Source organism: Mus caroli, chromosome 13 (genome assembly GCF_900094665.2).
Source record: "Mus caroli chromosome 13, CAROLI_EIJ_v1.1, whole genome shotgun sequence".
In the NCBI taxonomy this organism is placed as follows: domain Eukaryota; kingdom Metazoa; phylum Chordata; class Mammalia; order Rodentia; family Muridae; genus Mus; species Mus caroli.
In genome coordinates, this window is record NC_034582.1 from 67943915 (window position 1) to 67959666 (window position 15752).

The 15752-nt window shown below is 47.7% G+C and overlaps 2 protein-coding genes across 3 annotated transcripts; one reads left to right on the forward strand and one right to left on the reverse strand.

Moving 5' to 3' along the window:
• Positions 1 to 908: 908 nt before the first annotated feature.
• Ndufs6 (NADH:ubiquinone oxidoreductase subunit S6) lies at positions 909 to 9548 on the reverse strand. The gene is made up of 4 exons (XM_021180713.2): positions 9395 to 9548; positions 8461 to 8514; positions 1328 to 1450; positions 909 to 1093 (listed from the first exon to the last, which is right to left on the reverse strand). The coding sequence occupies exons 1-4, from the start codon at positions 9500 to 9502 to the stop codon at positions 1028 to 1030; spliced, it is 351 nt and encodes a 116-aa protein (XP_021036372.1). The 5' UTR covers positions 9503 to 9548; the 3' UTR covers positions 909 to 1027.
• A 50-nt stretch (positions 9549 to 9598) lies between these two features.
• Mrpl36 (mitochondrial ribosomal protein L36) lies at positions 9599 to 13280 on the forward strand. Of its 2 annotated transcripts, XM_021180604.2 has the most exons (3): positions 9599 to 9676; positions 12042 to 12189; positions 12454 to 13280. In XM_021180604.2, the coding sequence occupies exon 3, from the start codon at positions 12467 to 12469 to the stop codon at positions 12773 to 12775; it is 309 nt and encodes a 102-aa protein (XP_021036263.1). In that variant the 5' UTR covers positions 9599 to 9676; positions 12042 to 12189; positions 12454 to 12466; the 3' UTR covers positions 12776 to 13280. The 2 variants fall into 2 exon arrangements, with proteins under 2 accessions (XP_021036263.1, XP_029324421.1); XM_029468561.1 differs by lacking the exon at positions 9599 to 9676 and having other exon boundaries at positions 11981 to 12189.
• The last annotated feature ends 2472 nt before the right edge of the window (positions 13281 to 15752 follow it).

Here is a 15752-nt window from a genome sequence, read left to right on the forward strand (position 1 = left end):
AGTCTTCCACATAGTAGTGTAGTATCCACAGGGAGCCAGCAGACTTCCCCAAGCCCGTGGTCACACAGACGACCCTGGTTAATCTCAGTGGGCTGAATAACAAGACAGGAACGTGAAAGCTTTGTAGGGATTGAGAGGTGGGGGAGAATGGTCAGACTGCACATTGTGCATATGCAAGATTACAGTAACAAACACTTAAAACTTTGGCCAGGGGAGATGGCTCAGTGGTTAAGTACCCATTCTGCTCTTGGTAACTCCAGCTCCAGGAGACCCGGTGCTTTCTTTTGGTGTCCACAGGCACTATACTCACCCGCATATACCACACATAAATAAAAGTATTTTAATTTAAAAAACTAAAGAATACAAACACAAAGTTTCCTTTTACTTGCTAAGCTTTAGGGTTTTCCTGTTTCCTCTCCTGGGAAATAGGACGCAAATGCCTTCTTATATCTCTCCTTCCCTACCTCATCCCCACTCACTTGCAGAGACCTAAGAAGGCATCTGGATCCTGCATGTTTTAAAATCAGAACTAGCTTAGTTGTCCCCTTTCTCGTGCCTGAGTGTCCAGTCTTGTGGCATGTCCTCCTTTGAGTTTCCTGCTTCCTTGAGTTGAGGAGCCCACATAAGCCTGCAGTCTGGGACGTGAGCACACTGTTAGGTACTGAGACACAGTTAATATTGTTAAGCCTTTGTTGTTCCCTTTCAGCGTTTGGTTTGTTCTCCTTTAAATGAGATGTTGGGAACTGGAGTGGGTTGATTTCTAGCTGGCAGCTGCTGGGCCCTCCCCTGGTGATGCTGGTGCCCACACTTGACAGCCAGCACTGGAGGGGAGGCTACTTCAGTAGCAAAGCGGCTCCTGCTCATGTTTGCTTTATGACACTATGAAAAGGAAGAAACAACTCACTGTCCATGGTGGGAGCATCCTTTATTCAAAACAAGGGACACCATTCACAGAGCAGTGACCTCACCCAGAACACCCAGCGTGGAGATGTTCCACAGGAGTCAGAGGACCAGGACACAGCCCACACTAGTGATGGTGCTGCTTGAACTGCAGGCCGCAGTAGCCACATGTCCCCGTTTTTGTTTCTTTGTCCTGAAAAAATTCAAAAAGAAATATCTCATACTTTTTACCTTAAAATCCCAATTAGACAGCACACTGAAAATCAGGTTGAACTTGAAATACACCGTCAACTAGAAACTCCCATGAAAACACCAGGCAGGCTGAACTTTGAGCTATGGCTGTTAACTGGGACACCCAGAGAGCCAGTGCAGATGTCTGGGAGGGAAGGTGAACACAAAAGAAACAGTAAGCTGCTTAACTCCATACCAAGTTTATGTACACCTTGGGGTGACCCAGGGCACCACCGCCTCCGTCGCAGGCTATGATACGGTGGTCCACCTCATTCACAGGCTGTTGTGCTATCAAATCAATGGCAAAGTTCTCATTTACCTAGAATGAGGAAAGACAAGAAAGTCAAACACAAAATCTTTGTAATTTCACACAACTTATGTGTACAGCACTCACCCAAATCCATGAAGTCAAATGAGCAATGACATACTTGAAAACACAATTGTGTCAACTAAACACAGACAGGCACATACCTAATGTGTGGCAATGGAATATTATCCTAAACTTTGAGACTTGGAACAGGATGAATTCTCCCTTTGTCCTTCCTTGGATCCAGTAACTGCTGGGACTTGACCTCATTTTGTGTCACCTGCTCTGTCTCATACCATCTCTCCCCACACACACTCACAATTCTCCCAAACATAACACAGTATAGGTGACCACTCCACCTGGGCCATGTGCACTTCTCAGAATGTGATCTCAGGTAACAATAATGGAACACAGGTAAAAGAGCATAATAGACTTGTCTAGATTACATAAGCCCTATCCCATTCCACTCTGTTTGACCAGTGACCAGCATCTATGTTCCCCAGGCCCAGGAGGAAGAAGCTATGGTGGCTCTTTGCTATGGTCTATGGCCCTGGGTGTCCCCACACCCCTTTCTCTTTGTAACTAGAGTATCATTAAATTTGATTCTCAGAGTCATTCACTTCTGGGGTCATGTGTCCTCTGGACTCCATGCCTGTCAATACCAGCTGCCACTGTAGCACTGTCTGTGTTCACTAGTCAAGCATCTCAAAGCTTTCCACCATGCTGTCTACTCATAAATAAAGCAATTAAGTACTGGATCACACCAAGAGAATCCACCTATGAAACCATCAGGGCCCAATGTTATGTGGACGTGTCAACACTTTGCTTCTTTATGGATACTGTCTAACTCAGTCCTACATTTCTGGGGTCAGTTGTGGTAAACTAATTTCCTATAGAATTATCCATTGTTAAAATTTCCTGCAATTTATCTGCAAAAGTAAGTGGCATGGTCACTTAATGATGTTTATGAATGTCTCACCAATTAATTAGTCTTCTTTGCTCTGGCCACTCGTATCCCTGTCGCATTCTCTCCGTCAGTCAGATGGATACTGAGTGGTGAATAACCAGCATCTTTCTTACCAGGTTTCTCACACAGCTGAGGTTTTACTCTGAGCACTTTCCTTCCACTTCATAGCTTTCTCATTTTTCAAAATGACTCAAACATCCTAGCATGAAACCTACAGGGGCAAAGTCCAGAGACTAGACAAGGCTATGGCTGCACAAGACTGCCTCACAGCCTTCCACCAAGATTAGAGGGAGGTAATACTCCAAAACTGCACACTGGAGTCCCAACATCTATACATGTACAGGGAGAGAACTGCACAATGTCTGCATGCTATAAACCGTTCTGACTGTGCACATGCAACCTTTATATACACCAGGCCTGTGAGCAGACCCCAATCCCTTCACAGATGCTAGGCCTGTGAGAGGACCCCACATCCCTTTACCCATGGCAGGCCTGTGAAAGACCTCATGTCTATGCTTATCGGGCCTATAAGCAAGACCCTGTGTCACTTCACACATGCTGGGCCTGTGAGCCATCCTCTGTATACTGGCTATAAGCAGGAAAGTCTGTGAATTTCCCATCTTGAACCTTAGCAGAGTGGCCTTAAGATACAGCAAAAAAGCCACCCACTTCTGGAACCAAAGGCTCTTCAGGCCCTGCACTTCCAGGGGCACAGACAGGGGCCATAATACCACTCTGCAGTACAGTCAGACCACAGCCCACAGGCTGGCAAGTGGGAACATCTACAAATCTGGCTCAGAAAGCAGTGCAGGGAAAACATCACTGACACTGATGGATAGACACTGCCTTGAGCCAAGTCCCAAGGAGCAGATGTTAGGACACTGGCCCCTCTCACCAGATCCCTGAGACCCACACTCACAGAAACATATACATTCTGGGAAGGCTTAGATATGCTTAGGGCACATATCAATTATAGATTACCCCTTAGTGCAGCCTCCCTTTGTGGTTCAGCACTGTAAACATTATGGAAGACACTGGAAACAGATATGTGCTGCAGCAAAAGGGCATTGGGCATATTCTCCAGCAGCAATTCAACATGCCCTGCTCCCCATATACAGTCCCCATGAACACAGACCTCTGTGAACACAGTCGCCTATGAAGACAGTCCTCCATAACACCGTCCCCTGTGAACAGTGCCCCATGAACACAACACTCTGCAATAACAGTCCCCCATGAACAGTCCTTTGTGATCACAATCCCCTGTGACAGGCACTCCTTGACACAAGCATCTAGAACAGCTAGGAAAGGCTGTGTGTTCTCTGCGCTCTGTGGGAAAGGCAGCAACAATACAAATAGAGCCCCACGGTGTAAAGCCTATGCGTCTGCACAGGTGACAGCAGGTCACAGAGGCCGCACTAACAAACGCACAGGAATCCATCAGGGCAGTTGCGATGCCTGGCCGTCTCCTTGTGGGAAGGACAGCTGACACCTCCACGCTGGTGACTGACAGGTGCCTGCCCTCCTGTCATTTAATCACTACTCCAGGGCAGCCCTGGCCTCCCATAATTAACATCTGCTCCTTGGGACTTGGCTCAAGGCAGGAATACAAAGAGCCCGGGTGATGAACACCTCAACCACATATCAAGTGTGCACTGCTCAACCAGGCCCTGCCCTGCTTCTTCCACCCGAGACAAGTGGGGAAAAGCACTGCCGGGGCACCAGAGGAAGCCACCAAGAAAGCCTGTCGCAGATTGTCACAGTGTCGAAGCTGTACAACACTGTGACGTGTGTCCTTTACATGGGAGTGAAGTGAAACTTGAAAGCCACTCTTTCATTTTCTTCTCGATGGCCAGCTGGCTTAGCATAGCAGAAGGACACTTGGGGTCAGGTTCATTTGTCTACAATCTGGCGTCCTATAGAGTATGTTCCTTTATTTCACACTAGGATGGAATTACTAAACCTAAGACAGAATGTTATGAAATACATCAAGATCAATGCACAACTGAGGCTGCATGACACCCGGATAACTACTCAATGCTGTGCGGTGGGAGTTCCCTGAGTAGAAGGCTATAGTGTAAAATTAACTCAAAGCTTGGGTCAATTATCATTCATACCATGTATACGTATGTGTGTAGCCTGAAAGTCACAGGCACAAGTGGAGCAGTGCCCGCAGCAGGCTCCAACCCTGTGTATGACATTCAGCTTTGGCCTGGGCTGTTGAAATATGCAGCTGCCTTGGAGAGAAGTTACGCCACTGGCCCCAGGTGGGGGTTATGAATTTATTAATAAACACCGTCCTCTGAGATCCTGACTTATCACCAGCATTTCTGACTGGCCATGGCCTTCTAAATTCAGGTTACTTTATGGCCATGACTCTGAGGAGAGTCTGACCGTTAGGAAGTCTGTTTCTCAACCTTGACAACAGAAAATCGACACAGAGATGTGCACAACAGACCCAATCTGAAGTGTCCTATACTTGGCCCAACCGCTGAGTTTCAAACAGTTAAGTGATGCCTGCCTTCTAAGGAGCTGAGACAACAGCAGCTCAGAGAAGTCAGGACTCCCTGACCTTCGGTGTTTTTCTTATCGGTGACCACTGGATGCCCACCAGCCCCAGAGGTGAAAACCTGAGCTCCTGCAGGGAGAAACATACTAGCAAGAAACATGGTAGCATGGCAGCCCTGAGTATGACACCAGAGACAGCAAAAAGTCCTCAACTGTGGGCAAGATTGCTGTCAGCACAACCCTCGAGAGGACAATACTATTGTCAGTACATGCCTGACAATCAAGTAACCACTCTCCTTCCTCGTCCTCATTCAGGGGCCCCAGAGTACCAGCTGCTCTAGGATATCAGGCCTGAGCTCTGACCTTTTTGTTTACAAGGTAAGAAGCACTGATACATCCTCTCGGGATGAAGATGCATCTAAGACAGGCATCCTGAGTCCTGGGCAGGCACTGAAACCCTCAGGTCACGGCCAGCCAGGATCCTCGCAAATGCGTCCCAGCTTTCTAGCAGAGCTGGTCCAACTGTCCAGTATCCTGTGATCCACAGTCCTCAATCAAATCCAGATACAGCTTATTTCCTAACCTATGACTGATGAAACTCAGACTAGAAATAGAGGAAATCAAGTCAGAGAATGTTCAGGTATGAGCATTAGAGAAACTGCATACTTCAGTGCAAATGTAGAATTGCAACATCTGGGGAACCCTCTGAAAATGAGGAGCTGAGTAAGTACTCAGGTTCCAACATGGTTCACCAACTCTGTAAGGCCAAGCACAGCCATCAGGAAGGCGTGGGACTCACGCCTTCTTCTGCAGACCCACAGGGATAGTGGTAGTCTCTTATGGGTATGGTTCAGAGGCCCAACACTTACCTGGAACATGGAAAGACGTACACCATTACTGATTACTTCATGTATGGGGGAAAAGGTGCCTAAGTTCCACCCCAGCACTGCCAAAAGGATAAAAAAAAATGCTAAGACTAAAATAAATAAATATTTTAACTACCCATGAACAGGGAATTTGTGTTTAAAGACAGAATGCCTGAGTAGACGCCTCCTCGTCCCCCAACAAACAAGTGTTTGCCACAGAAATATGCACCCAGGCAGACAGTGCTGTACCAGGACAAGGCATCAGGACACTAGTGAGTGTGAGTACCACCCATCAGGGCAGGGCAGGAGCAGGCCAGCTCCCTGTCAGCAGTGTTTCTGTCCAACCACACTGGCTCTACCGTTTCCGTTTACCTTTAACTTCCCTGTGACCTTCTACCATGCTGCCCAGAAACCACAAAGACAGTGACGCTGGAGACCATGCTCAGGGCTTCAGGACACATCTGCTCCACAGCTGCTTGACCCACAGCCCTGCCACAAAACACTTGGCAAAGTGAGGGTGTGGAGTCCAGCCGTACCCTCAGTAACAGCATCTGTTAATGCCCAGGACACCTGTTGGCACCTCTGCTGGAACAGACCTCCCTATCTCCAGGAGCACACTGAAAAATAAAAGCCATGGAGCCTGCCCATCCTCTCGATATGCATTAGTGTCCAACTTCCAATGTCACAGTTGCAGTTAGCTGTAGAAAATAACTGTCATGATAGTATACTCAATTATCCTGTTCTCAACACCACTCTGGAGGACTGGAGACAGGAGGTGTGCACAGCAGAGGGTTGTACGCAGCAGGTGTCTGACACCACACTAAAGGACACTAGGCAGGAGCGCGTGCAAAGGCCACAATGATGAGGAGGACAGCAGCTCCTAAAAGTAAACAGAGATGTCCCTGCCACACTAAGAGCAGAGGTTGCTACTCCCAAGGCAATCCATCTCCTGGACACCCACAGTGACAAACTCTATGAAAAACACTCCAAGTTACAAATGAAAAAACTGAACTTGAGAAGTAGCAGCCTATGCCACTCACCCCGAAACTGTGCTAGCATATAAGCTCACTGACTTCCACCCACTTAATGCAGACACAGCATACCTGCATGTGCTCATGCATAGACACATGCATATCCCCCCTCCCTCTCTCTCCTGGCAGACATTAGAACCAATCCCAGCACTCTTTCACTGAACCTGGAGTGGACTTCGGGATCCTTCTTGCAGTATAAGCAAGGAGAGAATACAAATATCTGTGCCTCTTATTCATTAGGCGCATGAGGATTCTGGCTCAAACTTGAAAATATGACCTTACAGATAACTAATGCATAGCAAGTGAGTCTGCTACATAGAACTCAAAAACTAGACACTGGGACAACAATGTAGCCAAGATCAGAGAGGGCAGGGGAACAACGCTGAGCTAGGATATGGTAAAACAACAACAACAACAACAAAAAAAAACCACCAAGCTGACTGTAAAAGTAAAGAGCGTGACTGAAGGCAGACACGGAAGGTGAACAATTTTGGAACCACAGAGGATAGACCGTGAACTACCATGTTACAAGGAAGAAACCAGGAGCTATAGATGCAAATATCACAGAGAAACTTGGGCTACATAGGCAGAGGAGACCACAGCCTTCTATTCTTTCCCTAGCAGGATAGATACACATGTCTGAACTAAATGACCTTTCTCTGTGTAGGAGACTCAATCTACTGGTTCCCCCTGGGATCACATGGCACTACTAATTTGATGAAAACTACAAAAATCTTCCCTCAAAAAAGCCATCAGAAGAGTACATTTTAATAGTATGTCTTCCTTTAATCTAAGAGATAGTGTGCTGGCTAGTTTCCACTTGACTTATTCCAGGGTCCTGCCTCCACATGATTAGCCTGAGGCAAGTCTGTGGCATTTTCTTGGCTAATTGATGTGGGAGGGCCTAGCTCACTGTGGGCAATGCCACCCCTTGGACTGGATGGTGGTTCTAGGTGCCATAAGAAAACAGGCTGAGCAAAACATGGAGAGTAAGCCAGTAAGCAGCACTCCTCCAGGGTCTCTGCATCAGACCCTGTCTCAAGTTCCTGCCCTGACTTCCCTCAGGAATGCGACCTGAGAGTTATAAAATGAAACCCTTTTGTCCCCAACCGCTTTGGGTCATGGTGTTTTATCTCAGCAATTAAAAAAAAAAAAAAATGCTATGGCAAGTACCAGACTGGAAACAAGATTATGCTTATGGAAATCTCAACTACTGTTCCAAGATGCTCTGCAGTCTGAGAGGAAGAGAAAAAAAGTGGACACAATTTATTCTTAGGACTCTGGGTTTTCTAGGGTGGTTGTGATATGTAAGGATTTCTTTAGCTTCTTCCATGTTAAGCTGGCACACACTAAGTACCACTTCCAGGAGGAGCCTGGGACCAACAATGAGGATACGAAAGAGCTACCTCGAAGCTCAAATACCTTTAAGGAACATGGGCCCAAGTGCAAACATGAAATCCTTGTTTCTTTACACCTCATACAGAGCGTGAAGGTATTTTTATGCAATACCTCAGTTGTGCCTGTCTTTTCATTACAATCTACCACGCAAGTCAGGTGCAGGATTCATTGTGGTACATTCGTGATCAATACACTTCCGACATTAGAATTGCTCAACCTGCTTAAGTGTTACGAATTCCTCTATCTTTCACTTACCTCTTTCTGACGATCTACAAAACGAACCCTCCTGTAGTCTTTTTCATCATACACCTGGGAAAAAAAGGCCATCTATTATTCTAAATGAAGTCACATAATAGTGATTGAAAATACTATTAGAACGATGTTCCCCTTGGCCTATACCCATTGATGAGGAGACAGACCCACTAAGAGGCAAAATGAACTTGTGCTGAACGGTCTCATGGGGATGATAGACTGGAGTGCAGACTGGAGACAAAGTTCCTGCCTTCACAAGTAGCCAACTCCAACAGGCGCGATTTCATTTCAGCAGATATAGTTTCTCATTTTTTGGTTCACTATGATATTGAACGAACGCTAGGGTTGCTTTATACACTATTGATAGGCTATTTCTCCACCGGTGAAATGAACCAATTCAAGCCAGATTAAATTATATTAAAGGTAGGTTTATTGGGAAGCTGCTCTCAGGTGAGTTCACTGGGCCCATGGATTGAGGCCAGAGAAGTCACCATTGGGACAGGAGGAGGGGTCCGGGGAGAGAAAGGGAGTGTGTTCAAGGAGAGGAGAAAAAAACAGGGTGGGAGAAACCAAAATGCCTGGATTATATAGGGAGGATCCTGGGCTGCAACGCCAGGTAGGGACTGAGGAATGCTGGGAGAACCTGCAAGCCGGGTCTCCTTTGATATGTAAAATATGCACCTCAGTCCTTTGTCCGGGGTCCAAAACACAACAACCATTTGTTAAAACATTGAACTTAATATAAAGATATGGCCTAAAGAATGAGGAGATCCAAGTCCCAACCGAAAGCCCCCAGCTAGAAACCGGAGCTGAGCAGCGGGCTGCACCCCCAAGGTGAGCCCAGTAGTGCCGCGCGCTAGCCTGGCAGAAGCACACCTTGCTGTGCTCCCTGCTACCGTCAGTCTTGGGTTCCAGGCATGGCGGGCGCGGCCGTTACCTGGCCGGTATGCGTGATCTTTTCCCCGCTCGGCGACACTTGAACCCCGAAACCCCGCGCAGCCCTGGGGAGAGCCAACAGCCGGCGGAAGGTCAACGCCGCCGCCATCTTGCCGACGACCCTTGACCCCACGCATCGTACCAAGCGCCGGCGCAGGCGCACAGCAGTCGGCGGGGAGTACTTGTGGAACTTATTTCGTCCTATGCCTGAGCGGCTGGCGGGGCTGGTGGTGGAACTGGCTAGGATGCGGAGCTGCGGCTTAACTGTGCGCAGTGTTCAAAGGTTACTAGTGTGACAAAGGCAGGGGGTGGGGGGACGGAAACTGAAGATGCGCTGTGTGTGCTTTTATGCCAATGGAGAAAATGCAGATTTTCCGTGGCTTTGTTTGTTTTTTGTTTGTTTTCTGTTTTGTTTTGAGTAAAGAAGTAAGTTGTTCAGCAGAAGAAACAGTTTGCGCAGTCAACTCTCCTGGTCCTGTATGTTGGTGTGGGAAAGTTAGATTTCTGAGCATTTTTGCAACGCAGCAGTAGTTCAGTTTCCAGTTAGACTGCAAGGAAGTTTACCCAGCATTGGAAAGCTGTCCGGAAAAGCTCTGCTATGTAGAAAAGACCTGATGCGAATCGTAGTCTAACTCTGAAGACTGTTTTGGCCTCGCCTGCCTCATTTGAATCTGAGTCCCAACCTCCCTTGGAACGACACATACTGTCAAACCCCAAAGTAGCGTGAACAACTTTGCTCAGAGGTAGACAGGTGGGACCCCAGACTCAGAGCAGGGCGGGGTCACTGAAAGTGCCAGAAGCTAGCGTGTATTGTTTGGGATCTCTTGGCCAGGATTGGAGGTTAATGACCTGGTATCTACCTTTCTGTGCTCTGCTATAGCATAAGGACTAGGTGAGTCTGAAGACGAAAGGGGTGACCAGAGAGGGCCCTAAGACACAAGGACAAAGACCTCACCAAGTTGAAAAATGCCCCAATAAATGTGGGCCTAAGATGCCCTGGCTAGCCTTAAGCTCTGTAACCCAGGCTAACCTAGCACTCACTGTCTTCCTGCCTCAGCCTTTGGAGTGCTGGGATTTCAGGCTTATGTCACCACACCCTGTCCTGCAGATTTGTCTCTCTCTCCCTCTTTTAAAGGATTTATTTTATATGTATGAGTGTATACATTTATATATGGCCATGTGTGTGGTTACCTGGTACCAAGAGAAGGGCACAGGATCTGCAGACAGGTCAAGTTACAGTCCATTTGAGTCGTTGTGTGGGTGCTGGGAACAGAATAATGGTCTTCTGCAAGAGTAGCAGGTGCTCTTAGCCACCAAGCTATCTCTCCAGCCCTAAGTCTCTATTTAAACTCTAGCACCCCCTGTCTGAGTTCACACACATGTGACTTCATACACGGGTGCCACAGAGCACATGTGGAAGTTGGAGGAAGCCAGTCTCTTTTTCCATGTGAGTTCTGGGGACTGAACTGAGGTCTACAGACTTGCATGGAAAGCACTTGTGACTCCCAGGCCATCTCTCTGACCCACATTATTTTTTAAAGTTGATAGAACTCTGGGGTCCTTTTTTTCTTTTTATTTCTTCTTTTTTTTTAAGGCATTTTTATTAGATATTTTCTTCATTTACATTTCAAATGCTATCCCCCAAAGCCCCCTATACCCCCCTCCCTCCCCCCTCCCCAACCCACCCACTCCTGCTTTCTGGCCCTGACATTGCCCTGAACCTGGGCATATAATCTTCGCAAGACCAAGGGCCTCTCCTCCCATTGATGGCCGACTAACCTGGGCATATAATCTTCGCAAGACCAAGGGCCTCTCCTCTCATTGATGGCCGACTAGGCCATCCTCTGCTACATATGCAACCAGAGACACAGCTCTGGGGGAGGGGGGGAGTTACTGGTTAGTTCATATTGTTGTTCCTCCTATAGGGTTGCCGACCCCTTTAGCTCCTTGGGTTCTTTCTCTAGCTCCTTCATTAGGGGCCCTGTGTTCTGGCAAATACAGAAGTGGATGCTCACAGTCATCTATTGGCTGGAACTCAAGGTATTCCTATGGGTGCTTAGTGTGAAGGGTGAGACTGGGAGTTAGAGAGGGCTACAGTAGCCTTAATGACAACCTACTTTGCTATACATAAAAATAAGATGGGTAGATTTACAAACCACCTGAAATTCAATATATATGAATTAACTGTAGAAGCCCTATATATGGGAATTAACTGTATACATACATATATACATATATACATGTATATATATGGAAATTAACTGTAGAAATCAGTAATGGTGTATGTAGGTCTTGCCACACTCCTTGTTGCTTTTCCTAGTTTGCGGGTAGGGACTTAACTAGAGCAGTGTCTGTACTTGCTCCTCTGGCCTTTCCCATGTCTGCCGGAACGTCTCTTAATGTAAACATATGACCTGTACATTTTGTCTGAATGTTGGGTTTTGTTTTGTTTCCAATATATTCACAGTTTGCAGTTTCCTTTACAGTCAAAGCCTGCTTTTTCTGTCTTCTTTTTTTTTTTTTTCTTCTCCCATGGGCACCGGTTTTCCCACTACGTAGTGGTCCCAGCATCTGCAGAGGCAGAGCTTAGAGTGCAGGATTCTGGATAAAGAATACTGAGACAAGTGAAGTCTTTATCTGCTCCTTAGTCGTCCTCTGCACACGTCATCCCACGTGACCTTACGCCATCTTTCTTCCTGGCGGTGGCGTCCCATTCCACTGCGCAGACGCGGAAGCTTCGATAGCTGGCGCCCGAAGTTGATTAAGGACTTCTCCGCCGGTGGCACCCCTTCCCAGGTGTGGGTCCCAGGTTTCATGGGGGCAGGCAGAGGTGGTGCCAGAGCTGCTGGCCGGGAGTGCGGGCGGGGTTCCTGGCCGGCCTGAGCCTCCGGAATCTGCCGCTTTTCGGGAGTGCGCAGGCCTGGGCACATGGAGACGCGGAGCCCAGAGTGCAACCCTGGCAAATGTGCTCTGACCTCTGATGCCAAGTAACCTTGATAGGGGAGGGCCTAAGGACTGGCAGACGTGCAGCACAGGATGACCACGCTTCTCTCCCCCCAGGTCTGGGCTCGGCATGGCCGCCCTGCTTGCACGGAGTGTGGTGGCTTCGGTGGTGGACCCGTTCCTGCGCCTGAGTCGCCTCGCGGTGAAGCCCCGAGCCTTCTCCTCGTTCCTGCTGGGGACGTTGCCAAGCGCCAAATCCTGCGCAGAGGTGCGCTCAGTTCTCTGTGGCCGTCCCTTGCCGACTCTGCTCCCCTCGCTGGGCTTCAAAACCAAGGGTGTCATCAAGAAGCGCTGTAAAGACTGCTACAAGGTGAAGAGGCGTGGGCGCTGGTTTATCCTCTGTAAGACCAGCCCCAAGCATAAACAGCGACAAATGTAGCCCTTGTCTTCAAGCAGTGTCCATGGAAAATTCATTTCACCTTATCAGAGAAAAATAAACGTTAAGCATTCTGTAAGATCCATGGGCCTTAGGGCTTTGTTGAGCCCCTTTTCCCCCACATCGTAGCCCAATTCCTTCACATCTAATCAGACCAGAGCTGCCGATGGAGAAGGATCCTTACAGTAGCTGTGTATGAAGCAGGAATACAGAGCCAGCTTTATCTCTTGAGACAAAGTCTGGCTCGGTAACCCTGGTTGACCTGAAACTTGGAGAGAAACTCCTGCCTCTGCCTCTCTGCCATTTGTTACCATATGCAGCAGATTGTAAGTGCTTTAAGAGGCTGCCTGAGCCAAAAGGCTCTTGTGGGGTGTGCAACGATCCCAATTTAAGAATAAACGATGTTCTTGTGTAGCAACTATCCCAGTCTTTACTCAAGGAAAACCTTGTTTACATAGAAATGTCTTTTGGATACCAATTAAAAATATTTGTCCTGACTGTTCTTACACTGTGGAGTAGTAGTGTTCTTTATTCCCACCAAACTAATGCTTTTAGAAGGAGGTTAGTACATTTTCAGTCCAAAGAAGGTAACAGAGCATGCTGGCTTCTGCAGGGAGTGCTAGGACACCTGCAATTTTTCAAATCTTGAGGTTGTCACTATTAAAAATCGGGCCTGAGGGCTGGAGAGATGGCTCAACAGTTAAGAGCACACTGACTGCTCTTCCAAAGGCCCTGAGTTCAAATCCCAGCAACCACTTGGTGGCTCACAACCCTCCGTAATGAGATCTGATACCCTCTTCTGGGGTTTCTGAAGACAGCTACAGTGTGCTTACATATAATAAATCTTTAAAAAGCGGGCCTGGAGTTCATGTTCCTCCTGGTCTTTGGCACTATGCCTTTTTGTGGTTCTAAGTCCCATTAATCTGTTGAACTTGAGGTTTACCTGGTGTCTACCAACTGATTCCAGACTAGCATGTTTTGTGGCCCAGTGACTGATGTCGAGTGCTGTGAACCTGCTGTCCCCTATAAGGAATTATACCTGGTAGCTGCTGGTACCCGCTATCGTTTTCTTGGAGTACTGTGAATTCAGAGATAGTTTCAATAGGTAGTTACAGGAGATAATCATTGCCTTTTCCTGGGCTCTTAAAATAGCTGCTGAGAAGTGCTCACAGCACTAGGTCTGATAGTTGCTAAGCAAGAAGGTTTAAGCAGAAATCCTCCAGACAAGGCTTTGAAAAGAGAGGTCCTGGCAATAATGTTATTTTTAAGGGAGACAGAGAAACCATGTGCTTTGATCTGTTGCCTTTTGAAGGGTTTGTACAAGCTTATCTGTGAACCTGAAGCCTGGAAGAGAGTCTGAGGACACAGGGAGAACAAATGGCACCTTAATAGGACCTAGCACAAACGATAGCGGGAAGCAAGTTCTCTGGTTCATCATTCACACCACGCATGTCACATGCGGATGGTGTACAGTCCTGAACTCTGCAGTAAGTTTCTGATGGGCCCAGGAGGTGAGGAGCAGGAACTCAGCCAGCAGAAGACCCTGGGCCAGGGTGACTGGACCAGCCTGGCTGTAAGCACCCTTCCATGGTGGTCACTTTAGTTCTGCCTCTTGGACTTGGGAGGCGATAATGTGTAACAGGACCGCTAAGAAGTGAATCCCAACCCCACCATTTTCAGCTGTGTGGCATTCTGCTCTGGGTGCCTCCAGTCCCTGGCTGTAAGATGGAAAGTTATAAGTTTCAAAACTATTATGTTAGAGTCAGAAGAATGTGGCACGCAGCAGATCCTTGGTGTGTGCCTGTCACTGTATTAGTGATACAGGACAATTGGTTTCAGGCCCCAGGACAAGGGACCAAGGTGCATATTTTACATATCAAAGCAGACCTAGCCTCCAGGTTCTCCCAGCATCCCTCAGTCCCTACCTGTCATACCCTGCCCCCTAACCCTGAACCCTCCAGCCCAGGGGCTGGGCTGCTCTTCCCCCAGGGGCTCCTCCCTATATAATCCAAACATTTTGGTCTTACTTCTCTTCTTACTCCTCCTTTTTTCTCTCTTTCTGTCTCTGTCTGTCTCTGTCTCCCCCTCCCCCACTTTCCCCATGGTGGCCTTCCCGACCTTAGCCCTTGCTGCTAGTGAACTCATCCACCTGAGAGCAGCTTCCCAGTAAACCTGCCTTGAATATAATCTAATCTGGTTTGAACTGGCTCATTTCACTGAAGGTGGAGAAATAAACAATCACAGGGCATTTGTCATCCTTTTATTTCCAGAATTCTCCAGTAGAAATCATTTCCAGTAGAAATAAGTAAACCTTTGAATAGCCTAACTCATTAACCCTAGTGTCTAGCTACAGGCAGGGCCAGGGTGGGGGTATGATTTCTGTCTGTATGAAAACACTTGTGGCTATTTGAAAGAAGTGGAAGAAGCTAGGCTCACCTCTTGGGCAACTCTCATGGGACACAGTTTGGAGTCATTGGGAAGAGCTCAGTGAGGCAATTTGATCTTCAGGGCACTAGCTGTAGTCTTGTCTTCTGGAGACGGCACCATATACCAATGACAGTGACGCCTCTGAGGCTCTTCATGGCACAGAAGATTCAAGTTGCCCCACCAGCTTCCAGGATGAGTAGGGAGTAAGGGCAGACACAACCTCTTAGGACCTGGAGTTCCAGTGTCAGGTCTGCTTCCTCAGTTCACACAGGCTGGAGAGACCCCAGATTCCAGTCCTCTGATTGGCCACACTGACAAGATGGAGTCAGTGGGTCGTGCCCTAGCCACTAGGATCAAAGTTACACTGACCTCATACCTACAGTTGCAGGTGGCCATGCCAGGCCTTTGCATCCTGAGTGCTGCAGAAACACGCTTCAGGGGTCTGATGGTAGCACACGTTCCTTCCTTTCATTGGTTGGTCATTTCTTACTTTTGCCACGATAAAAAATTTAAGTCTTAAAATACTGTACCTAGATTTAAAATTTTAAAGCCT

Coding starts and splice junctions, on each gene's coding strand:
- Ndufs6 (XM_021180713.2), bottom strand. CDS start 9,502: ATGGCGGCGGCGTTGACCTTCCGCCGGCTGTTGGCTCTCCCCAGGGCT. Junction 8,515..9,394: donor AGATCACGCATACCGGCCAG/GTAACGGCCGCG, acceptor TTTTTTTCCCAG/GTGTATGATGAAAAAGACTA. Junction 1,094..1,327: donor CCAAGGTGTACATAAACTTG/GTATGGAGTTAA, acceptor GAATTTTTTCAG/GACAAAGAAACAAAAACGGG.
- Mrpl36 (XM_021180604.2), top strand. CDS start 12,467: ATGGCCGCCCTGCTTGCACGGAGTGTGGTGGCTTCGGTGGTGGACCCG.